General features: G+C 43.3%; 7 protein-coding genes across 9 annotated transcripts; 2 read left to right on the top strand and 5 right to left on the bottom strand.

Moving 5' to 3' along the window:
- Positions 1-5,808: 5,808 nt before the first annotated feature.
- J3458_021430 (uncharacterized protein) lies at positions 5,809-8,312 on the top strand. 2 transcript variants are annotated; one of them, XM_007817433.2, is made up of 3 exons: positions 5,809-6,147; positions 6,209-6,974; positions 7,031-8,312. In XM_007817433.2, exons 1-3 carry the CDS (start codon positions 5,968-5,970, stop codon positions 7,711-7,713), a joined length of 1,629 nt encoding a protein of 542 aa, XP_007815624.2. In that variant the 5' UTR covers positions 5,809-5,967; the 3' UTR covers positions 7,714-8,312. The 2 variants fall into 2 exon arrangements, with proteins under 2 accessions (XP_007815624.2, XP_065972375.1); XM_066122617.1 differs by having other exon boundaries at positions 5,809-6,974.
- A 1,976-nt stretch (positions 8,313-10,288) lies between these two features.
- On the top strand, positions 10,289-10,933 carry J3458_021429 (uncharacterized protein; the record flags this gene model as incomplete). The annotated part of the gene is made up of 2 exons (XM_007817432.1): positions 10,289-10,556; positions 10,620-10,933. The coding sequence occupies 2 exons, from the start codon at positions 10,289-10,291 to the stop codon at positions 10,931-10,933; spliced, it is 582 nt and encodes a 193-aa protein (XP_007815623.1).
- A 1,232-nt stretch (positions 10,934-12,165) lies between these two features.
- On the bottom strand, positions 12,166-14,691 carry J3458_021428 (uncharacterized protein). 2 transcript variants are annotated; one of them, XM_007817431.2, is made up of 5 exons: positions 13,990-14,691; positions 13,393-13,936; positions 12,861-13,297; positions 12,524-12,787; positions 12,166-12,462 (listed from the first exon to the last, which is right to left on the bottom strand). In XM_007817431.2, exons 1-5 carry the CDS (start codon positions 14,141-14,143, stop codon positions 12,332-12,334), a joined length of 1,530 nt encoding a protein of 509 aa, XP_007815622.2. In that variant the 5' UTR covers positions 14,144-14,691; the 3' UTR covers positions 12,166-12,331. The 2 variants fall into 2 exon arrangements, with proteins under 2 accessions (XP_007815622.2, XP_065972374.1); XM_066122616.1 differs by having other exon boundaries at positions 13,393-14,691.
- A 384-nt stretch (positions 14,692-15,075) lies between these two features.
- On the bottom strand, positions 15,076-16,942 carry J3458_021427 (uncharacterized protein). The gene has a single exon (XM_007817430.2). The coding sequence runs from the start codon at positions 16,742-16,744 to the stop codon at positions 15,692-15,694; it is 1,053 nt and encodes a 350-aa protein (XP_007815621.2). The 5' UTR covers positions 16,745-16,942; the 3' UTR covers positions 15,076-15,691.
- A 685-nt stretch (positions 16,943-17,627) lies between these two features.
- J3458_021426 (uncharacterized protein) lies at positions 17,628-18,628 on the bottom strand. The gene has a single exon (XM_007817429.2). It carries the CDS (start codon positions 18,519-18,521, stop codon positions 17,790-17,792), a length of 732 nt encoding a protein of 243 aa, XP_007815620.1. The 5' UTR covers positions 18,522-18,628; the 3' UTR covers positions 17,628-17,789.
- Positions 18,629-19,657: 1,029 nt separating this feature from the next.
- On the bottom strand, positions 19,658-21,284 carry J3458_021425 (uncharacterized protein). Its single transcript, XM_007817428.2, has one exon. The coding sequence runs from the start codon at positions 20,940-20,942 to the stop codon at positions 19,854-19,856; it is 1,089 nt and encodes a 362-aa protein (XP_007815619.2). The 5' UTR covers positions 20,943-21,284; the 3' UTR covers positions 19,658-19,853.
- A 999-nt stretch (positions 21,285-22,283) lies between these two features.
- J3458_021424 (uncharacterized protein) lies at positions 22,284-24,223 on the bottom strand (the record flags this gene model as incomplete). Its single annotated transcript, XM_066122615.1, has 2 exons — positions 22,735-24,223; positions 22,284-22,682 (listed from the first exon to the last, which is right to left on the bottom strand). The coding sequence occupies exons 1-2, from the start codon at positions 24,058-24,060 to the stop codon at positions 22,284-22,286; spliced, it is 1,725 nt and encodes a 574-aa protein (XP_065972373.1). The 5' UTR covers positions 24,061-24,223.
- Positions 24,224-25,040: the final 817 nt, after the last annotated feature.

The following is a 25,040-nucleotide window of genomic DNA, read 5'->3' as shown; positions in this document are numbered from 1 at the left end:
AGTATTCTAATAGAACTAGTATTTTAAGGCTTTAACTAAGAGTTTATTATCCTATAAAGTTTATAGTACCTTATATATATATTATTTATATTTCTTAAGGGTATTTAAATAAATAAGAATATTATTAAGGTATATAACTATAAATACTTTTAATTGTTTTTATAAGATTATATTAATTATTCTTTAAAAGGTTACTAGTACGTTAATAAGCTTAAAAGGTATTACTAGATATTTATAGTATTCTTTACTAGTTTAAAATACTATTATTTACTTATAGCCTTCTTTTATTTATATAAGGTTATAAGCTTCTTTTAAGTTAAGTATAGTAAACTATTTAGCTTTTTTAACTTTATCTTTAATTTCTATTATAAGTAATAATAGGTATTAATTCTTAATTATAATCTTATTTAAGTATTAATAATTAATATATAGTTATAATTTTCTATTCTTCTTTAATACCTATAAGATTAGGTATTCTACTAGAGACTTTAATAGTCTTATATATCTCTTTTATAATATATTCTTTAAATACTTTTTAAGCGCCTTATCTTACTTAAGGTTCTAAGAATAAATCTTATTAAACGTTAATTTAATACTAGGCTAGAGTTTAATCTTATAATTCTAGTATAAATACTTTAATAGTCTTATTTTTAGCTCTCTACTAAATAGCTTATTATACTTTAAGTATTTCTTAGAAATCTCTATTATCTTAGCTTTTAGCTCTTTAATAATTACATATATTTTTAAAGGCTTATTATAGTTTAAATAAGGTGCTTTTTATAGGCTACTCTTAGCTTTATAATTGTATTCTAATAAATTTTATTAGAGTTAGCTAGTTCTTTAATTAACTTGTAAATTACTCGCTTATAATTAAGGTATCCCTAATATAATATTATGTTTTAAGATTACTATAATATCTAATATAACCTAATATTTTATACTTTATATATTAACGAGAAGTTACGTTACTTTTATATTAATTACTTCTTAGCTATACTTTACTATAATTCCTTTTATAACTATAAGTTAATAAGGCTTATTTTTAAGTGTTTAAGGTAATTATAATTTATTAATAAAATTTAGTAAGATAAAATTTCCTTATACTCTACTATTAATTATTACCTAAATCTTTCGTCTTATTATAATTATATGAATTATAAGGTATATTATACTACTAATATTTATAGTATATAAAGACCTATTAGATCTTTATTAAGAAAATAGTTTTAATTATAATAATAGCTATTATTTCTTAATTTATTAATTCTATTCTTATATTATTCTTTAACGCGTTATTCTAAGCGCTATTATTAGTAGTTATCTTTTAACGTATTATTAAAGCTTTCTTAGTAATTACTTAACCTATTATTTATATTAATTAAACTTAAGCTAAGCGAGTTACTTATATTATATAATTCCCTTTATCTTTATATTATAAGGTTATAATTTAAGTAATATATACGTTATTCTTAGTATAATATAATTTTTCGTTTAATATCTTAGAATTAATTTATTATAATTTTAATTATATTATAAGGGTTATTCTCCTTCTCTTTTATTCTTATAGAAACTATTTATTACCTTACTTACTATTAAGGTATATATAGTAATTATTATTATAATAAAAGGTTTAATTAAGGAGTTTATATTTAACTTTAAGTTTATTTTTCTTAATTAAATAATTTTCTTCTTTTTAAATTAATTCTAGTAAAGGTTTACTTTTTAGTAAGGGTATTTAATATTTCTAAAAGTTATTAGGTATTAATTAGGTTTTAAATTCCTAATTTTTATTTAAACTAGTATTATTTATTAACGTATAGTTTTCTTTATTACTTATTATACTAAGATTTTACGTGAGTAAGTCTTTTTAATTTATAATATAAAGCTTTTTACCTTTAAGAATTAGCTTTTATAGCTTTTTTAGGGCTTTACATTTATTTATAAAGTGTCTAGTCTTATTATAATTATAATAAGTCTTTCTCTTTTTCTTATTTATAGCGTTAAGTTCTATAAGTCTAATATAATATTCGTATATAGTAAAGGTTTATTATAGTTTACTACTATTAGCTTTATTATACTTAGTATAGGATTAGTAATTCTTATTATCTTTTTCTTAACGTTATTTATATAAATAATTATTTGCCTTAATAATTATTTTGATAAAGTTATTAAATAGCTTAAAATAATCTTCTTAATAAATATTATTCTTTACTTTTTCTTTAAGTTCTTAATAAAAAACTTTTATTTTAGGTTTAGTATTTTAATTAAGTTTTACTATAATACGTTTAAACTCCCTAGTATAATAAGTTATAGATTTAATTTACTTAAGTTAAGTAAGTTATCGTATAGCTTTCTTATACTTATTAGAATTTTTAAATGTAATAAGAAGTTATTTCTTAAAGGTTTTATAATTAAAGAAGATATAAATAACTTTTACTTTAGCTTTAACGCTATACTTAAAATATACGTAAAGGGTTAGCTTTTATTATTCTATTACCTTTCTAGTTAAAAGATTATTAATATAAAGAATCTATAATTTAAGTATTTTATAGATTTTCTTATTAACTTAAAGGTACACTTAAGCTTATATAAGAAAGTTCCTTATATTACCCTTATAATTATTATATAGTTTTAATTTAAAAAATTTTAATATATTATAAGTATTTATAAGGGTTATAAGTATAGTTCTATAAATTACTATAAGTTTCTCTTTTTACTTATTAATCTTTTTATAAAGGTTATTTTATCGTTTAAAAAGCTATTAATTTTACTTCTTTATTTTAATAATCTTATTATAAAGGTACTTTATTATCTCCTTAAAGTTAATAATCTTTTTACTTAAAGTAAATATCTTAAAAGTTATTATTATTTAAAGTTTTAAGGTAACTTATTAAATAGAATTAATTAAAATATAATAATAGCTTAAGTTTTAAGGTATAATAGGTTTATTTCTTAGGAAGTAAGTTAAGTTAAATACTATAAAGTAGCTTTTTAAGTAGTATTATAATAAGGCTATTAAGAGTATAACTCTTAATAGTAAGACTATTACTTAAATTAATTAATAGAGAATTAAATTACTTAATTATAGCGAAATACCTTCTTTTAAGTACTCGTTTATTTCTTTATTATAGTCTTAAATTAATTAGCTTAACTATTAATCCCTTTAAACCTTAATTAATTAGCTTAAGGTTTAATTAATTTAATTCTCCTTAATTAATACGTTTAAATATTAACCTCTTTAATTACCTTTTAGGTTATATAGCTAATTATATACCCTTACCTTCTTCTTATACCTATAAGTTATGCTTGTCCTAGCCGGTACGGTCCCGTCCCGTCTCTCGTGTAGTGTCGTTCGTAACAATAAGATAACTAATATAAAAGACGTACAAATAACTGTAAATAACTGTGGGATAACTGTAAATATAACAGCTATAAGGGCTAAGAAGGTTAAGGTTCTATTTTTCTATAAAGGCTCTAGAAAGCTAGTTATATAATTGTGTGACACGTAACTTGTCACGTGACTAGCCCTTAAGGCCACGTTGCTAGTTAGGCTAGCTAGTTAGTTAGGCTAGCTAATTAAGCTACTATGTAAGATTCAATCTAGCCTAATAAATTAATCATTAAATTAAGCGTTCTACCTTATTAAATACTATTAGGTATAAAGAACTTTCTATTAAAAACTAAACTTATTAATGTACTAGACTTTACGTATAAGCTGATAGGTGGAGGAATTCACCTGCATATCGCAGCTCGATTCAGCTACTAACGCGGCCTCTAGTCACGTGCAGAGCATTAACTGTAGTGTAGTTTTATAGTTTTATAGTTTTTGTAGTTTCTAATATAAAAAATTATATCAAATCTAATAAAATACTTATAGAATTAAAAGTTTTACGAATAATTAATATAAATTTAAAATTATAAGCTAATAATAAAAAAAGTGGTTCCTTATATACTCTTATAAGCTTAAAACTTAAGAAACTATAAAATTTAGTTTTTATAGTATAATATAATATAGTAAGTTTTTAGAAAACTATATAATCTAGTTTTTAAGCTTAGAAAAAGCTAAAAGGGCCCACTTTTTTATATAAGTTAATTGGTTATAATATTAGCTAATTTATGTATTTAACATTATAATTCAAGTATTTTATTAGATTTATTATTAATTATTTAACCTTTTTTAAAAAATGAAAATATAGTTTTCTTGTTAATGCTCTGGTCACGTGCCACACAATTATATAACTAGCTTTTTAAAGCCTTCCTAGAAAAATAAAACCCTAACCTTCTTAGCTCTTATAGCTGTTATGTTTACTAATATTTTTAACTAATATTTTTAACTGATATTTTACGATATATTTACCGTCTTTTACTTTCTATTATCTTGTGTGGTTTTTCCCTACACAAACTAATAAGTTATTTATACTAGAATAGAACTTATAATTTCTATTAATAGTATTCTAATATAAACTATATTATAGTTCTTATCTTTGAGATAATAATATTATCTTTATATATTATCTTATTCTTATTATTAATATAAAGAGCTATAATATAAACTAATTTATTACTTTTATATTATAAGGAGTTTAATATTACTATAACTATAAGTAAATTAAAGAGCTATAAGTATTAGCGTATAGTATAACTATTCGCGCTTTAAGTAGCTATTTAATATTACATTAAATTTATAAAGAAATAACTATTTATTTTATTAGCTTAAAGATAGTACACTCGTATATACCCCTTTATATAATACTATTACGATCCAATTACAGGCTATAGCGTAGGTTGCAGCTTAAGCTAACTAGAGCTTAGACTTACTAACAATGAGAAGCTAAGTCCCAAGGCCGCAAAATAGGTTGTCATGGAGTGCCGAGTCGCCCTTGGTAAGACACGTTGTAATTCAATGTGGATATTCGTTAACATATCAACAGATATCGACTGGCTTATAGTCATCGACAACGCCGATGGTGAAGATAAGGAAGACTTACTCAAAGAGTACTTTCCTAGAGGTCACTGTGGATCTGTGCTCGTTACCACTTATTTTTATTTTAAATGTCAAATGCCAAACACAACCGATCGGCCAACGCACAATGCAAAAGGGAACGCTCCGCAATTGACTGTGCAATTGGGAGCTTGTATGCCGTCTGGTATATGCCGCATTTTGCAGCTGACATTAGAGAGATATTATATTATATTATATCATATTTAAAGCTCTACTCTCCTAGAGTTTTAAAAATTTACTCAGCCTACGAGCCGTGGCCCCGCGTAATAAATGCATTCTTCTTCTATTTTCTTTTTTTTTTCTCTTATTTTTTTTTTAAGCAATCCGTCCCTCAATCAGCTCTCACCATCTATCTATGCGCTCCACGGCGTCATAGAAGCCGCAGGTCATATTGCGCCTGAAGCGACCATTCACATGATTAGTTCACCCAACAGGACAGCATGACCCAGACTGAAGGCTCCCACGTGGTTTCATTCACCAGCTTGATAGGATCGTGTAAATCCCTCACGTCCCAGCGGCATTAGCTCACTCGTTGATGCAAAAGACGGATGGTTGAGCAGACCATTGGACTAAGCGGCATGATAGATGGATAGATAACATTGGTAAATGCGTTTCGAAGCACAGCATTTTACAACTGGGTGGTGCCTGGATGGTGGAGGGATCCCACGAGTTTGCCAACATGGACTGATTAGCCCAATCCAGTCAGTCGCAGCGTCACAACGCCACACTCCTCCCAACTCGGCCCCTGGCAGGACCATCAATCGAATTGTAGGATGCAGCCTCTGCCGGTTAGCCGGAGAAACCATGTCAAGGTCGCTTTTTGGATCGGTGAGGTCAGTGTTGTAGGAGGACGGACGGAAACAAGGTCATACTTTGTTCTCGAAAACCAGTGGCTTCTTTTTCTCTCTCTCTTCTTTTTCCTGATTAACGTACATGGAACCCGTCTGAGTGGCACTTCGTTCGAGATGCATCCACAGCACATTCAGTTCGTGATTCTGGGACTGCACATCTCCAGTGTGACTTCGGCAGTAGTCACTGATATTCCAAGTATATACAGATCTTGGGGCGAGCTCTCCATCTACGCCGACAACGTGGAGGATGCCTTCGGGGTGCAATTCGTTGGCCTTCCGGATGGATGCCAAGTGGTGAGTCGCATCCTCCAGGGCCCTTCCACCACCACAACATTTTTGACTTGTACCGCATCAGGAATCCGTGAGCACTCTTCAGCGCCATGCAGAGCGATATCCTGATAGTGTGGATGGAGCAGTTACTGGCGGATTTGCGCAAAAGGTAGCAAACTACACCAAAGCCAACGGCGGCAAGGAGGCATTCACGGGGCCATTGACGTTTCTGAATTCCCATGTTTACATCATGAATGACACGGGGCTTCTCACTGGCCGCGGTGCCAGCACAGAATTCGGCGCAGGCGCATCGTTTTGGAACCGATACGGGCGGACTCTGTACGACGCATCCGTCGCCCCGTTGCAATACAGTCCGTCCTTTGCGAGCAATGGAAGCAGCCGCCCAAAGGTTACTCTACGGACAACTGGACAGTCGAGAATCGAAAATAGCCTGATCAACTGGTCGCTTGGATTCTTTGGTCCATCTTTCAATTCGACCCCGGATCCGACACTGACGAAATGGGAGAGCCCGTTTAGTGTCGTCATTATTCCTGAAGGGGGCACGGAAAACAACACTCTTGCTTCCTACGATAGCTGCTTCAATGACAACAGCGAAGCAAATGGGAACATTGCGTCTCAGCACCAGGACGCTTACAAGAAGATCTACTTGCGCTCTGCGCTTCGTCGGCTCCAAGCCTATGCCCCACGAGGCTTCAAGTTTGACTACCAGGACCTGTATGCAATGCAAATGACTTGTGCTTACGAGTATTCATTCATTGGCATGTCCGAATTTTGCAATTTGTTTACATTGGAAGAGTGGGACGGGTTCGAAAACGTCCTCGATCTACAGTGTGAGCAAATTGTCGTCATCGTCTGATTCGGCTTCAGAAATTAACGCAGCGGATAGATTATTACCTTTATAGCTATGGCAATCCCACCGGTCGCGCTCAAGGCATCGGCTACTTGCAGGAATTGATCGCTCGTATTAACCACGAATACATTGCGTCCTCCAACTCATCCGTAAACGCTACGCTTGACGACAACCCAAACACCTTTCCTCTGGGACAGCAAATCTATGCCGATTTCTCTCATGATGATATCATCATCTCGGTTCTGACAGCCATGTCGCTAGACTACCTCAAGGATGCGCCGACTATATCCAGGTTCCCCCCGAGCTCCAACAATCACTTCACTCTGTCGCGTCTCACTCCGTTTGGGGCGAACCTCATCACCGAGGTCATCGGCTGTGGTGCATCTGATCCTGAGCCCGTGGAGAGGCTCCGGGTTCAATATGCGCCAGGGCAGTATGGCTATGAAGCTTCAAACTCGAGCCATAAATTCGTGCGGATGCGCTTGAACAATGGCATCCTGCCGCTCAACACGATTCGTGGTGGCAAGTGCGGCAACGCAACGTCTGGCCGACTCGACGGCCTGTGCGATTTGGGTAGCTTTCTGGAGAGCCAGGAGAACGCATTCGAGTTGAGCAATTATGGCTTTGCCTGCTTTGGTAACTACACCCTCACAAACTCGACTACAGGCATCGACTATGATGGTACGATTATCCAAGGGAAGAATTACGCTCAGGTTTAAGTGACTTGGGAGTGGTGATTGTAGGATTTCATGCACATGACTCTCAATGCTAGCCTTAAAAGGACGTAACATGTTGGAGAACGCGGAGACTAGGCCTAGATGATAATGCAGAGCGGTTGGCATAAAAAGAAACATGCAGCTGCCAGATGAATTGCTACCAAACTAGAGGCTGACAATGGCATTGTCGATGGCGAAACCACATTACAATTCAATCATCGTAATTGGACAATTGTTTCCGTATCCTTGGCCGCCAACACGACTTCACATTTCTCCGTCTTAGTCTCGGCCTTTGTCTCGGTAGTGGAGTTCCATCAAGGCATTCTTCATGTTTCCTGGCAGACATCGCCCCAGGTGCCCAGGCTGTCGCATTCTAAACAACTAGTTAGTTCCCGTCTAATTGCTGTGCTCGGCCAGGGTCTTCTGGGGTCTGCTGTTTGTCACTTGACACAGAGTGTCCATTGAAAGGCATTGGGGTGATGTTGATCCCTTACGTACCTAGTTAGTAGCCCTGCTCATCTTTGACCACTTGACTTGCCATGGCTACGCCTACGCACGCTTACAGTGGGTTCGCAGTAATTCCGAAAAACGCCCACTTTTACACCAAAACTTACACTTTTTAAAAGCTTATAATTCTATTAAATAATATATTAAAAATGTAAATTCTTATATAAACATATAATTAAATACTTATTAATTATAAATATTATTTTTATAATATTTTTAAAATTTTATTTCTTATTTTATTTAAGTTTAAAATAATTAAATATTTTAAAAATTTTAACCTATTTTTAATTTTAAATTTTACCTTAAATAAAGTAATATAAAATATTAAAAATATATATAAATAATATTTAAGTATTAAATTATTATAGAATAATTTTATTATTTATTTTACTCTTATATATTATTTAATATAAATTTTTAAAAAGTATAAGTTTTTTTTTAAGTGGATTTTTTTTTTCGGAATTACCGGGACCGACTGTACATGGAAATTATTGTTTTTTTCGCCTCTAATAAAAGTCACTCCAACAATGAGCCTAGGTATTCACAAGGCACTGATTATGCTACATGGCAGCCATTGCCTGCTTAAGGAGCAGAGCATTGACTGTAGTGTAGTTTTGTAGTTTTGTAGTTTTTGTAGTTTTGAATATAAAAAATTATATTAAATCTAATAAAATACTTATAAGATTATAAGTTTTACGGATAACTAGTATAAATTCTATATTATAAGCTTATATTAAAAAAGTGGGTCCTTATATAGCATTATAAGCTTAAAACTTTAAAAACTACAAAATGTAGTTTTTATAGTATAGTATAGTATAGTGTGTTTTTAGAAAATTACATAATCTAGTTTTTAAGCTTATAATAAGCTAGAAGGACCCACTTTTTTATGTGAGCTGATTGGTTATAATATTAGCTAATTTATGTATTCATTATTATAATTCAAGTATTTTATTAGATTTATTATTAATTATTTAAGCTTTTTTGAAAATTGAAAATATAGTTTTCTTGTTAATGCTCTGTTAATAAGGAGTGGTATAGTGGGTAGACAAAAGTCACGATAATTAGCGATTTTACACCTAAACTTACTACTTTTATTAATAAATTATTACTTAACCTTTTAATAAAAATTTATAAAAATTAAAATTATATTAAATTCTTATAATAATTATAATAATATATAATTTTTATAATTATAAATAAAGTACTTCTCTTATAATTAAAGGTTAAATATATAAGTAGATTTTTTTAGTCTCTTAATCCCCTATAATATCCACTATAACCCACTATAATTAAAATCTTTAATTTTTCCGTTTTTTAAGCTTAAAAATCTATGCTTAAAAAAATAAGAAAATTAATTAAAAAATAATAATAGTAAATTTTAATTAATTATTTATTAAGTTTAGATTTTTATTAATTTACTTACATATAAAAATCTTAATTTATTTATACTTAAAAAGTATAAGTTTTGGTGTAAAAATGGGTCATTATCGAGACTTTTGTCCAGTGACTGTAAGCCTTGTGATCATGGCGACCGTGGACAGTAGCACTAGCGTAGCAAGTGCTTCATCGGCGAGATATTATCCACTAATGGCCGTGATTCTTTGTGCTCGGCCATCAAGATAGCAGGTGGCAGTGATACGGAGCCCGCACGCATTAGGTGACCATGGCATTCGCCTACCGGGTGAGGATCACTAGCGGGCCAACCAGCTCACCTTCACCGTCATAGGGTTGCAATTAGACGGGCTACGGGTGCAGGGAGACTGACCCGGCCTCCCGATCCTCGTATTTGCCCCCGCAAATAAGCAAATTGAATGTGGAGAGAGTCCTTGCAGTTGGGTGCCGTTGGGCGCACCACATACGTCAGAATCCGTCATGGCTTCTGTCACGCAACCCGTGAGCATTGAATGTCAGTGGACTGACGATCATTGAACGAGTCGGGCAATTGTTGGGGGTCGTGAATTGTTATATATACCGGGCATTTGACCTGCATGGCGAGACCTGCCAGCCTCTCATGAAATCCACATCATCTTCTGCGTAAACACCGTCACCAGCTTTGGACCAACCCACAGAAATGAAGTCTACGGCAGTCTTGGCTTCCCTCGCTTTGGGCGGCCTGGCAGCAGCCCAAACCGTCCAGTCAAAGCCATTCAATTTGCTCGTGCAGTCGGACAACAAGGAACTCAACGGCCGTGCCTTGAGTACATGTCACACGGGAGCGGCTATTGAATCCATCTGTCTTCTCAAGGACACCAAGGCTGTATTTAACCTCAACACCACCGAAGGTGCCCAGCCTGGCCCTGGTGGCATCTCTGGAGTTCTGGCATGGACCTTGCCATCACGTATGTATCACATCACGGGTCAAGCCACTGCGCCAAGTGTCAGCTAATCATTAAATTGCACAGAGCCACCTATTCCGTCCAGCATGTCCTTCTATACCGACCCGTCTACCAACGTTGCCCTTCCCCTCTTCTATCCCGGAGACAACAACGTTCAATACGTCGGTTTTGACAAGGACGATCTCATGAACATTGTCAGCCACCTCGATGACACGAAATCACCGCCCACTGGTCAGACGACCCGCGTTCTCAAGCGTTGGTACGTTTGCACCACATACAACTTCAGCTACACCTACCAGACTCTCACTTGGGTCCTGGGCAACGCAAATCCACAGAACCCAAGCTGTGTAAAGGTTAATGTTAAGAGAAAGTTCCTTTAGGACTCGACTGGGGCCAAGAGGATATGATGAGGATAGCATAGCATAGTGTGATACAATTTAATCTAATGTACAGTCTCACAATCACTGGCTTGTTTACGCACAATGCGTTGGCAATCTGCCCTGCGACATTTACAAACGACTGCCTCAGTAACTACTACCCTTACGATTAGATCTTGGATGCCTGAAGAGGCAATTGTTGGCCAAACGGCAAGTAATCAGGCTGATCAACTCCCAAGACAAGCTTACAATCTCACCTTACGCGCGCTTTGCCTTCTTGTCCCACCTTTCTCTGAGTATGTCCGTCTATCCCGGCTACTATTAATTCTCATGGAATCCTTTCTTGATGCAAGACCCAGCGATTCGCTGCTTCATTAGCAGTAGGATCATTGTCATGACCGGTATCCAGCGCAAGCAGAGTCCCACTAACAATCCACGCAATTGGGAACACGATTGACCGACCATTGCCAACGCATTGAACAAGTCCTCTCGATGTGTGCTTGGTTGCGCATGTAAGAAGCCCCAAGCATCTTTGAGAGTGTTTCGGTGCTCCGTACTGCTTATATTGGCAATCGCACCATCCAACCAGTCATTGGAGACTTGGACATGGTCGTTATTGAGCAGATGGCGAACCACACCACCTCGCTACTCGACACGTTCGTAGTGCCCTCCCAGACGGTATTGACGCTGATATCACGGAAAGTCCGAGCCAGATTGTCCGGTTCATCCATGTATCCTACGCTACCCATGGCCTTGATACATTCCTGAATGGTGGCAACGGCTGTCTTGCTAGCCACAGCCTTTGTCGCTGCAGTGAGGGCTCAAACGATCACCTGAGCATCCTTCCGTGACGCATGAAGCGGTGCATATGAGCTACTGCTAGTGGTTTCTTGGAATGACCAACCAACGCATGATGCTTCCAAGCGACCGGCTCTCGCGAAACCAAGCTCAGAATAGAACACGGACGCCTAACTACGGTCTCTGATAAAAGAATAAATGAACCACTTAAACAGCCTTGCTTCACTCAACTGCTAGAAGCCATGCCGGCAATTCGCTGCAGCGATTAATACCAATACTTCAGCCAGTGTCTCAGACACCACACCGCCGAGTGTGCCCATGAGCAAAGCCGTCAGAGTCTCTGGTATGTCTAGAACAATGACTTTGATGAATCTTATTGTTTGATTAATCCCCCTTTTCCTTATATTTGCTGTCGTCCATTTGGGCACAAGCGTTAGGGGCAGTATTGTACTTGCCTAAAGAATTCCCATCACCAATAATCAATGCTCGCAAGCGATAGCACTCGAGTCGGGGCCTCAAGAATGGACATTTGTAGAAACAAGAGTTATCTTCACGGATATAGGGGCACATATATATGTACTCATTGAGGCCAGGCTGCTTAGCCTACTTCTTTGCTTCGTATAAGGCCACCGGCACTCCCTGTCCCGGACATCCAACCAACTCCGCCTTGTGAAACTGAGCATTCCAATCGCCGCGGTATTCAACACGCTCATACTTTTGCAAAAGCCGCACCACTATGGTACAGAGTCAGCATCGTCTAAAATTCCGAACGCTGAGCTCGGAAAGAATCCTCACATGTAAAGGCCATCTCGGTGACGGCAAAGTTTTGGCCGATGCAGATTCTTGGCCCACCATTGAAAGGCACGTATTGCCACGGCTTCGGTGTCCAGTTCTCCCATCGATCGGGGCTGAAGATGGCAGGGTCGGCGAATGAATCTGAAACAGGCGGGTAAAGATCAGGCCGGCGCTGCATAGCCATGGTGCTGTAAATTACAATATCGCCTGTCGATGTCGCGATTTCTGGTTGGCCTTCAGGCGTGGGGAGGGTAGAGTCCTCAACTAAGTCAAGTATAGTCAGTCAGTGTCCGTTAGCGACAAGCCGATGCAGAATTTATACAGGTCAAACACGTACTGCAACCACGAATGTTATAGGGGACCGCGGGGTACAGCCGCAGAGTCTCGTTGATGGTGTGAGTCAAGTATGACAGGTTTTTGAGGTCCTCGTATGATGGGGTTCGAGTTGGGCCTACGTGCTCCAATACCTGGTTTCGAAGCTTTTGCCACACCTCGGGGTAATTGGCAAGTTCATAAAGAGCCCATGATAGCGTTGCTGCAGTCGTGTCTCGTCCAGCAATCAAGACAGCAAAGATCTGGTCTCGGATCACTTGAGGGTCTCGTGAAAATAAGGCAATGTTGTGAAGGAAGGTGAATTCCTTGTCTGACTTTGACAGCTGTTCGAGCTCCTCAATGGGCAGACGCAATGTTGATTCAATGTACGGGGTAATGAATCGCTCAATTACTTTGATTCCATCATAGTATTTGCGTAGTGGCAGTACGTGACGAAATGGGCTACACGCGCATGATTAGTACAGAGATGACTCCGCGCACGTCATGAATGCACAAGGGAGACGGTTTCCTTCTTGTATTAGGGGAGTGACACTTACTGGAGGATGACTCGAATCATCTGCATACGTTGTACATCGGTGAACGCTTGGCTAAACTCGCTGTTGGGGTTTTCCAAGGCACCAACAGTCTGCCCCAGGAGGAAGTCGGTTGAAACATCCAGCGTCATCCTGTAGAACAAGTCGCAGATATCGACAGTCTTTCCCGAGGCGGGAAGCTTGGAAATCAACACATCGGTCCATTGAGAAAAAATCTCAATGTCGCGGACGCGCTCTCTTGTGAACATGGGTCTGATGAGAGCGCGGCTCTTTTGCCACAGCTGTCCGTCAGTGGTGAAGATGGAGTCTCCCAGGAATGGGCTGGCCGCAGTGTGGACCAGTTCGCCCTTTCCATACTGGGTAAGCTTGCTGGTGAGAACGGTCTTTATATGCTCTGGATCCCGAGTAATGATGACGCGCCGTCGGCCAAACTGTAGCTCAACAACATGGGGGGTTTTAGGGTCCCCCTTGCCGAACATGGTATCAAAGTGCTCCAGCATGCGATTTTTTGCTTGCATATAAGCCGATTGGGCAAAAAAGAGCAATACTGGACAGAATTATTAGCATGTGCGGGAATAGATGCGAGTGTTGACCATATACCTCCAAAGGGGTTTCCGGACAGGATGGGCGCCCTAGTTCCAGGACTCTTCCGCAGCCGAATCGGCATATAAATCAACTCGAATATCCATAATGCCATGAGGAAACCCGGTAGGGCAAGCACTACGGCCCATGGGTTGACTGTGACCTTGAGCATGGTCGTTACCGGCAAGTTGCCGCAGTAAGACGTCTGGTGGTTTATGCGGCGTATTGAGCGCGGTGTTTTGGGGGCTCTGAAGCCTTGCTCGCCAACAACGATTGGCAGACGAGCGGCGGGCACCTGGGTACAGGTAGAGACGTATCTTTATAGTCGTGGGAGGCCGATGGGACGTCAATGCCGTTCGCTGAGCAGTCCGGCAGGCTGCTGTGTCCATGACATGGCGATGGGAGAAGGGGGAACGGAGGGCAAAGGGAGGGCACCCTGTCATGCCCATCGGGCAACCGGGCAAAGAGTCGACACGTTGCAAGCTCAAATTATGAACCATCAGAGCCGTATGTATGAAGACAGAAGTGGAGTGACGGACGGTGGCGTGTGACAAGCTACCAGACATCTTTCTTGATGGACCAAGGCGGAGACTTTGTTGACAGATGGGTGCGATGCTGCATGGAGCTGTCCGGACCTGCGGAGCAACTTTCCAATACAACCAGACACAACTGATGTTCCAGCAGTCTCTGGAGACTCCACCCCCGCATTCTTTGTTTGTTTGCTTGACAATCTTGCTGGCGAACCAGTTTGCTTTCAATGGTCAGGTTGAGAGGCATAGGATGATAGGAAGCGGGCCGAGACACCCAAGTGTCTCAGCTGCCTCTTAGCATCAGAGTCTACCAGACAAAGAGTGTCAGAGGGTTGGGGCTACGAGTCAGTCACAAAAGGGGACTTGTGACTCGTGAGGCCCCTCTTCACATGCTTTCAACCGCAGAAGAAAAACTATGGAAATCCCCGCAATTTGCGTCGTCACAAACTGGGAAGTTGCCGCGTAGGGACGACGGGCGCGTGGCTCTGTGTATCCCAACTGCCAGAGTGAGGCAGTCACGGATATACATGGAAGATGTTGATGGCACCGTCCGCTACTGGGCAACTAGAAGCCCCTGTATTCCTTCTCAATCAAGTTAACGCAGGGTTCGAGGAATCAGTATCACATGCAAAACATGAACATATTCATCTACTCTGTTGAATTGATTACAATCTCAGGAGCCACCTCTCTCTGATCTGAATGGCCTCCCCGAGCATCTGAGACCAGAAAAGTCATCGTATAGACAGGCCACCCAAGCAGTGCCCCAAGATAGCAGCGCATGGGACTGACGTGAAGAGGAGCGACCAAGAGGGATAAGGGGTACAAAAACAAAACCAAGTTCAAATAGACGACCATTGGCCCTACGATGTTCGTCCGATAGAATAGAAGAGAGCATCAGAGCCCCGTGACAATGCACGGATGGAAGCTTCTTTCTCGAGCACAGGGCGTCCTACTTGGTACTTGGTCTTCCATCTTGTGCGGCACGAGTCCATAGCGCGCTGTTCATTTTGATCAGGTTGGGCCAGACGAAAGAAATCCCATGCATGCGCCCTTTGGCCCATGTATGTCTCATTCCCCCTCCTCGAAAGCGCGGTTGTTGGCCACGACCAGCAATTTCCTCACTTACGGAGTTGCTTATACACAATCCCGAACTCCGCTGTTCGTCTTTCCGAAATCCATCTTTGCACGTGCTAGTCGGCTTCTTTGGCCTGCACTTCCAGAGTTGCCAGATTGTCAAGCACGAGTTGACGGGCTTTCTCATCGTCCCCTCCTGTTCGACGCTTTGCCTCGGCCAAAGTTTTCTGGAACTTCTTATTCGTGGAGTGAAAGGCATCCAGCAACCCCGTAGGACCAAAGTTTTCGTCAAAGGCAAAGTGGTGAAAGTCATGCTGCAGGTTCGAGTGCATCCAGGGAATGTTGTATCCCGAATGCGAGCAAATGGTGCCAAACTCTAGGAAGACGAATGTAAAGACGGCTTGCGACCAATGGTGTCTTACAAGCAAGGTACCAATGACGTTGGGGAGCAGGTTGGAGAAAATGTGCTCCGTCACGGTGCAGTAGGTAGCTGCGAGACCTACAGGCGCTGTGAACTCGTGGTGTTGTTTGTGGAAGAGCGAATAGAGCGTCTTTGAGTGAAATAAGCGATGGATATAGTAGAATCCGACTTCAGTGCACAGAACGTCGAATATGATGGTTGCAACGGTTTCCAGTTTGCCCGGCAACGCCGACGAGCTGACGGGCTTCAGAGGGCCGATATACATGGTCCCTAGTAGCAGTGGTGCTGCGACCAGGACCTGGTTTTTCAATGAGATGAGCGCGATATTGGCATACTGTCGTAGATTGACTCTGACGAACGGTTGCGTCTTGTATTTGAACAACCAAGCCGGATAGCCGGTAAGATCCGGAATCGCAAACACGGCTCCCCAAACCCAGAGGAAAATGGATGTAATGAGAAAAGTGCCCCAAAAATTAACGTTCCATGCACCGTATCGCGTTTCGATGCCGTCATAAAAGTTGCGCCCCAATTCGGACGAGTTAAAGGCAATAAAACTGCCCACTATGACTCCATCAATGGCGGACGACTTCAAGGCTCCTCCATTTTTGAAGGCGGGCGTTGAGTAAAGCCATCTTTTATTCTGTGGGATTGGATTGCCAGACAAGTCTTTTGGCACAAATCGCTTGGAGCTGCGCGGGACTAGGGCCTGGTCCGCGGTCACAACCTGTACAGTTGTGCTTTGTGCCATCTGGAACTCCGCGCCTTTGTATGGATTCGTGGCTGTAATCCTGCCCCAAGATGTAACATGAGCTGGTTGGGTGTTGGAAGGCCTCAAATATGTTATTGTTGTAGTGAGAAGAGGATGTGCGGGAGGCTCGGGGTGACGTAGCTGTAAAAGAACGAGCAAATACGCACCTTTATCTATGGATTTGTGGGCTGGATAAACTTATTAAATAAACCCAACGTTTAGTAGGGTCTTGAAAAGCAATCTCTGTGCTTAAATACTCATTCGCCACTTCGTATGTACAGAACAAGTGACGGGTGCTTTCCGATCAAGTGGGTATCTGGCCATCGGGATCGACCCGTGCGTCTGGGTATGATGCTCGATTTACCTCGGCCCCATCCGTCAATTCCATTTTAAGGCGATCCTCGCTGTTTCATGCGGTTCACTGGGTACCAGGATATAGCAGGTCGATTTAGGAACAACCGAGTGCTGGTCGTTGTCACAATCGGAGGCAGTGTCTTAACAAGACAGCATACTCGAGTACTCGATCAACTGCACATGGTCTCGCAAGGCATGTTGCAATCATGACAAGATATATTTCAAATCGGCCTAGATGTTATCATCACATGCATCCCCCATGGCATGGTTTGCCATTGGTCTCACAGTACATGCTCAAAAAAAACACACCATGACGAACCCGAAATATTGCCATGTCGACATTATTATGTAGAATGCAAATTGGGAAGAGCAAATAATTCGTAGCACAGCATTTCGGGCGTTTCCCACCATTGTATCAATCTCATTCTCCTCACAAGAAGTTTCTTGACAGGAGTATGGCATGTTTAGTATTTGGCATCACAAGTCACTCAAATGGAGGGGAAGATGATTGCATTGGCGCCACAGGCGACCGGGAAAAAGGAAGAATAGTTTCATAAATAGTATGGTATATACATCAGATCAAAAAAAATTATGTACTCAAAGTATTCGAGGAACCCAAGGGTAATTTATACAGCAGTGCTCCAGCATAAGGGATAGGATGTCTTCGGCCTTTTTCCCTCCCCAGCTCAGCTTAAATGCGGCAGCTACTGCCAGCCAGAGTCCAGCCAGTAAGACGGTTAGCAATATCAGACACATAGCAAGGGGTGCTGCCCATGGCCTTGTCGAGGCTGTTGTAGTCAACGAGGCCGCTGTTGTAGAGGCGGGCAGCCGCGTAAAATGACCGGGTGCTCTTCTCACCAGCAACTCCACGAGCCTGGTCGAGCACTTGCTGAAGACCGTCTCCAGACGAAGTTCCAGCGACGCCGTCGCTAATCATTTGGGTGATTTGGCTGGCAGGGCACGGGTTGGTGTTGGCGCAAGTACCTTTGCCGTTGTGAGACTGCATCAGGCCAGGGTTCGTCACTCCGTTGCTGGTCGTGGGAGCTCGAACACAGCCCTTACTCTCCTGCATCATGACGGCAAGAATAAAACGGTTATCGACGCCAGTCTGGTCAGCCAGCTCCTGGATAGCAGACTCGATGGCGTCGATTTCATCGTCAGAGTTATTCGCGCCCCAGCCATTCCAGCCGCAGGTCTGCTTCATGAGAAGGGCATTGGCATTCCAGAGGGCGTCCCAGGAGCCCCACGCGTCCTGGGAAGGCCAACCCGCTCCAGTAGAGCCGTCGCCTGCGTAAAAGGTGTAGCGGTCAGTGATGGCGCCGCGCTCGTGGTGGGCGTTGACATGAACGTGGTTGGTGTAAGCCGGTAGTCCTGCTACAACGGCGGCAAAATGAACAGAAACGAGGGCAACTTGTCCAAACATGACAATGGGTTTTGGAGTGTGTTTAAAAAGGGGTTACGTAAGGCATATACAGTGTACAGCGAATGGATTGAAACGAAGGCGTTGACTGTGAAGCCGGAAGATGCCTGTCGAACCTGCTTGCTCAGTGAAGAATAGCAAGAAATTTCTGAGGATGTTTGCAGCCGTTATATAGGTGATTTCTGCAAAAAAAAAAAAAAAAAGACTCACTACCCAATCTAACATGGGCTCTTCTTACTCTGCTTTACACGGCTTACGCCAGCTGGGCAAACCGTACCATGCTCCAGACGTGCGTGGTAACATCTACACACCAGACGTGATGCTTTGTTACGGCCAAGACAGATCCCAGTTCTCGGCTTCCAGTGAGGGTAGAAGTGCTATTGTCCGGGCAGTAGAGCCAGACATTGGTCAACGAGACCACGAGGCCAACAGGAGGCGGCGCCGGGCTCAAGACGTGCTGTCCAATTGCATGCTGTGTCTTGGCTGGAAACGGGAGGTGTGATTTGGGATGAAATTCTGTGTTATATGGGGGTCGTTGACATGCCATTGTTTGGAGCTTGAACGGTTCAGGACATTTGGCCGGATATTCAGATCTACATGTTGAACCGTATCAGCGCCGTAACCGCAGAACAATTGAGGGTAGAGTGTAATTTTGGTTTTTTGATCATCATCTCTTCAAATCAATTCAATGTCCTTGTCCTACTCATACACAACTTGGGCAGTAAACGAGATCTCACATCACTTGATTGACGCTCTCTCGGATCGTTGTAGGCATGTGGCCACAAACAATGCGCCCGGCCAGGCTCACTTGGTCTCAGCTGGACCGCCATGTTCAATGTTCTCATTTTCGTTCGACTCAGACTCTACAGGGGCAGCCACTAATTGCCCACGCCGTCGGTGGCGTGAGGCCCCAGAAGCCAAAGACTTGGCCCAATTACGCAGAACGAGGCCCATTTCATGCGTCCCGAATTCCAGCTGGAACCAGCGGCCCCCCACAGAATGCCCTGAACCATGCTGCCACAGGTGGTTCTATTGGACCAAGAATTCATGGCGGCTGTTGTTTCCTGAGTTGAGCAATGATCGACGGTGCCTGGAAACGGCACACCCACCGCCCTCAGTAAAATGTCAAGTACTCGGTACGGAGTAGTGGACCAGCAATCTCATCATGTTACGTGCCTAGTGGGAGGCTAAACGCTATTGTAGAGTCCATGGTGGGATTAATTTCGTGGCCCAAAGTGCTGGGTGGTTCCCTGGGTCAAACGGCCGCTATTCATATTGTCATGGTGTAAAACTATGTACAAGTACGTACGAACCGTTGATGGCCGACAAAATCTCTCACAAAATGTCGTCGGGCTTCACAATGACCCAATTCTTGTCGGCCCACACGGGCAAACCCTCGCGCTTCTGGGCGGCAGCAAAGTCTTCCCTCATCTTGTTGATCTGCTGCATGTACTTGTCCTTGCGGTTCACCCACAGGTGAATACCACCACGGCCAACATCAACTCCCTGGAACAGCATCGGGCCGTCACTATCGGGAGTATCACCAGCAGCCAAGATGGGACGGTTCCAAGGGTCAATGTAGTCCAGAATAGCCGCCCACTTGCCCTCTTTCCATGTGGCCGGGGTCCAGAGGAAAGGAGTCATGACCAAATCGAGGTTATTCTTCTCGTTGTAGTCGCCCTCTCTGATCTGCTTTCGCGCAGAAGTGACGTTTCCGCTCCCGAGATCCTTCATCAAGAGGGTGACGCCAATGACATTTTGGGGCTTCACATTGTACTCATACTTGGGGTCCGAGGCAACCATGCGCACGAGTTCCTCCGAGGCAGCACTGACAACGTATACTTCGATACCGTTGGCCATGAGCCGATTATACAGCTCAACCTGGCCACGGAAGACCTTGGGCGGGCTCACGGTGGAATTGGTCAGGACACCCTCTGCGTAGTACTGCACGGGGATAGTGCTGTTGAGGGCCATGAGCTCGTCCACGTAGACTTTGAGCTGTCGGATTGGCACGCCACTGAACACCTGAGCGGCAAAGGGGTAGCAGACGGCATCGTCGATTTCACACAGACGAAGGTAGTAGCTATATAGGCTCTCGGTGTGGGAAGCAGTGTCTCTGAAGGGGACAATTTTCAGAGAAGGGTCGAGCTTCTCGCGCGACAAGACACCCTTGGCCTCGAGGAAGGGCAGCAGGGACTCCTCGAGATCGAAGCGGTAACTAGTGTTGTCCATGTCGAAGACAGCATAGCGACCCTTGTGGGCATTGCGCACAATCATTTCATTGAGGGCCTTGGCAGCCTCGGGCGGCCAATGGGCCAGACGAGGCCCAGCAGGACATTTGGTGTTTTTGTCGGCTGGCGTGGCATCAGCAATGCCGGCGATGGCACCGAGGCCGAAGACTGTCCAGGTGCTTCTCATGATCATGATGGTCGGGTGTGTTGCCCCGAGATCCAACCAATAAAACTCTCGGTGTTTCTCTTGGTCTTTGATGATGTCCAATTACTCAGCTCAAGTCGTGTAGGACAAACGACATGCTGGGTGAATTTTCGCTGGGACGAAGGCAGTTGGTTGTGCTGACGGACAGGAATGGAACAACAGAACGTATGTGCCGGGGGTAGCGTCTCGCAATTTAAGTAAGATCGCATGCGTGTATGTATGTATGAATGTGTATTTACTCGTGTTGCACAAACAGGTTGACGGCGTTAAACTAATAACTAACCATAACTAATGCACGTTCAAGGTCGACAAGGGCTTCCCGTGGCTCGCCGAAGCCATGTTGAAAGTTTTCCCGAGGGTCAATTTTTCATCATGGACGGGGAGGCACGGCAAGAACAGCCAATCAGCCTCTGGGGCCAAGTGCTAGTAGTTTGTGTCATTTTTGAAATGCTTGCTTGCATCTCAACACAATGTCCCAAGAGTGTCGAGCACAAGGGACAAGGAACCTGACTCCTCTCTGCTCCATCGCCCGCACAATTGCTTGCGTACAATTGGGTCGTTTCTGCTGAGCTAGGCCTTGCGAGCCAGAACACACGTCATTGGGGGCCAGGATATCCTTGGAGATCGCGTGGCTGAAGTCGTTGGTCTCTCGGCGGGAAAAAACATCGTGGAGACGAGGGATAGAAAATAGCTTTACTACTAGTCATCGCAGAGGCGCGGCCTTGAGACCTTAGCACAGTAATCAATGCAATTGAGCAGGTGTAGCCATTATCCATTGATGGCGGCGGTTGGCGGCCAAGTTTCTCGTCGGCTCTGTGAGTGAGCGTGGTGGTTGGTGATGTTGTCGAAACCATGGCAGTTCGCCATGTCGTGCCCTTGTCATTGTTTGGCGGTACACTCACGGCATGCTTACTCGCGCAGCTAATAACATCTAAGCCCTCGAGCCCCCGATTGACCAAGATGCGTCAATTAATTGAACAGTTAATATGAATTGCCACTGCGCATAGCCCGCGAAAAGCCGCAATCCGGTGGTCCTACCCTGCAGCAGCCTGCGCCTCCATTTAGCAAAAGGTCAACCAACACATGTGCAAGCATTCCGAGTTACCATGGCAGAAATCATGTCTCATGTTATGTCTGAGCGTAAAGACCATATGATTGCATGGGTTTGTATTTTACTTTGAACAAAATAATTGCTGGCGTGGGCGCGTCTGAATCTGCTGCTCATGGACGCATCCCAACAACACGTGACACGGATGATGCTCAAACACTCCAAATGCTACCGAGCAGGTTATCCCTCCATGCATGAATTCAACCGCCAACCGCCAGCTATCACGTCCTGTTGATCCATCTCCCCATCCACTCCTTATTCAGCTTCTTTGCTTCATCAACCATGCCCAGCTCAAGCAACAGCTGCACCGACCCCCTCACCGCCGAATGCAACGACGAGCTAATCCACGCATGCGTTGGTGCCGTGTGCTCCCCAATGAAGATGGTGTTGTGCTCGGTGCGATGATACGACGGGATGTACAACCTGTGCTGCTCAACATTGGGTCGACACCACGACGTCGCAGAGTGCTCGTCCTGCAGCCAGCAGAGCTTCTCGTAGTCGCCCGTGTACAGACGCCGCGCCTCTTCGCCGTGCAGGCTGACAATGGCATCCAACACCATGCCCACGTACTCCTCGTCCGGAAGGCTGACGAACCGATCGCTCCAGTCGCCTCCGCGGTACTGCGTAATAAGCCCCGGACGGCTCTCGTTCAGCCCATAGCTGGGATAGTACAGCGCCCCCATGGCCGCGCTCGCAGGCTGAGAGTAGCCGCCAAAGATGGGCCGCTCGCCCTTCTCCCAGAACCGTTCCTTGAACAGCAGCGCCGCCTTGCAGGCTGATTTGAAACCGGAGGCCGTGTTCGCCAATGGCCCTGCTGAGCGTCGACGAGAATTTGGGCAGGTCCATCAGTCGAGTCATGGTAAATGGGAGCGTCATGACTGTGTAGTCGTACTCCTTGGATTCGTACGTGCGGTTAGTTGCGCTGGGATACCAGGAAAGCCGTGTCCGGAGGCCACCTTTGCCGTCGCCAACAGACTCGAGCTTTCTGATCTTGCGGTTGAAAACCACCCTGTCCTGGACATGTGGCGTAAAGGCGTCGGATAGCCTGTTGAAGCCCCCGTCGACACACTTCCACTCCGTCTCGCCAAAGGCGCCGCGTCCACCATCCTGTGCCAAGTTGGAGTTGTGCACCATCTCGTCCCAAAACACCTCGTAATCCGTGTCGGTGGCAATGGCGTCCGTGACGTTCTCGCTGGCCTTGAACAGGTGACGCATCATCCCTTGTTCGCTCCAATCGTCGAGATTCTCCTCCATTGCCTTCTCGTGTGCCCGCCAGATATCGCGCTGGATCTCACGCAGGCGCGTCTCATTCTTAAGTATGCCATTCATGGCACTCTTGGTGTTATTGTACTCGGCGCTGCTCATTGGAGGCGGAGCTGCCAGCTCAGGGTTTGCCGCGATTTCTCCTCGGGTTGGAATCCTCCCATCGGCATGACGGCCGGTTCCTCTGGCGAGAAGCTCATTGGGATGGTGCTGCAGCCAAGGGATAAAGTCTACTTTCCATTTCGTGTCGTTCTTATTGAGTTTATTCAACCACTCTGCCAGCTGGAAGGTCATGCGGTGGTCTGTGTATTCGTGTGTCGTATTATCGCTCCTGTACTTGATCGAATACGGCAGCCTCATAGGGCCCATTTCTGCCCATTCTTGCGTACCGCCGACATATTTCGTTCTAAAACGGCCGCCGATTCGATCACTAGCTTCAATTATCTCCCAGTTATGCACACCAATACTATCGAGCATGAGCCCGGTTGTGAGACCAGAGATGCCGGCCCCTACGATTGCGATTGTGACATTTGGGCGGCGAGCAATCGACGTTCCGTTGATGGCTGCTACATCTTCAAACCAGGCGCCTATGGCATCAAAGTTCTCTAGCAGTGCGGGCCTTTGTGACGAGCCATGGGTATGCTGTTGGTTGGCGGCATGACCAAGGACGGGTGTCAGTGTAATTAGAGTCACAGCTGACACGAGATGCCTGAAACTGGGTACCCTGAGCAACATTTTGCATACGTCGTCGTTGCATGGAACTACACGACTTTGTTGGGATAGTGATCTTGTCGGACTGGCATTATGTTGTGACTGAGCAGCGCTCTTCAAGTCTGCTGCTTATATATTTATTTGACTACTGACCTTGATTAAGCAACCACCAAGCTGGACTACTGCCGTAATCGCAAAATGAAATGATAGTGCTTGTCGGGTCCACGGAGTTTGTTGGCGCATGAAATAAGCGCATACATTCTTCGATGTTGTACCATTTACCTTGATGGTTACGTTGCTGATAGCACAATTATGCAGCCGAGACTTGCTGATGGGCCGCGGGACTACCCCGTAATGTTGTTGCAAAATGATTTGCTCCAGGACTGTACAAAGCTCTGCGATGGAGCAGTTGACTGAAGTTGGTTTGTGAAACTGACCTCCATAACAGCGGCTAGTTACAGTTCATTGAACAGTATTCATATCGATCGATATTGCAAACAGTCATGTCTGGTATTGGCACTTCTGATGGCTAAGAAGTCATGGGAATCCCACTTGTTCTGTTCCAGACGTGTTTAAACAGCCACTTCGCTAGGGCTAATGAATAATCACGTACTATCACCATGTACATTCGACCGGCTTTGCGGCTATGCGCAATTTCTTTTCGGGCCTTTGTAGAACATCAAGGTGCTTTTGTGTCTCTCAGGGTGTTCAGCTCTGTGGAGATTACCGTCTATTTTACACGCACGATGTAACAGCGATAAACACATGGTACTATGTCAAGTTTTTTAGTCAACCTAAACAAGGAGTTTTACCCGAAGTTTGGTATCTCAATGTAGTATCAAAAATATCATGGTATGGGTGAGTAGGTGCACCCATTGCTGATCTCATATCATCCGTGAATCAGCTGCTTCCCGGCAATCATTGATCCTTTGGAAGATTCTGTGGAAAGCACCACGACCCGGCCATGTTGCGACTACAGCGTTGGCGATTGCTTGCTTTGGCAG

Source organism: Metarhizium acridum, assembly GCF_019434415.1.
Source record: "Metarhizium acridum strain ARSEF 324 chromosome Unknown scaffold_579, whole genome shotgun sequence".
Lineage (NCBI taxonomy): Eukaryota > Fungi > Ascomycota > Sordariomycetes > Hypocreales > Clavicipitaceae > Metarhizium > Metarhizium acridum.
Note: the sequence above shows the minus strand (reverse complement) of the source record. Positions and strands in the feature narration are given on the sequence as shown.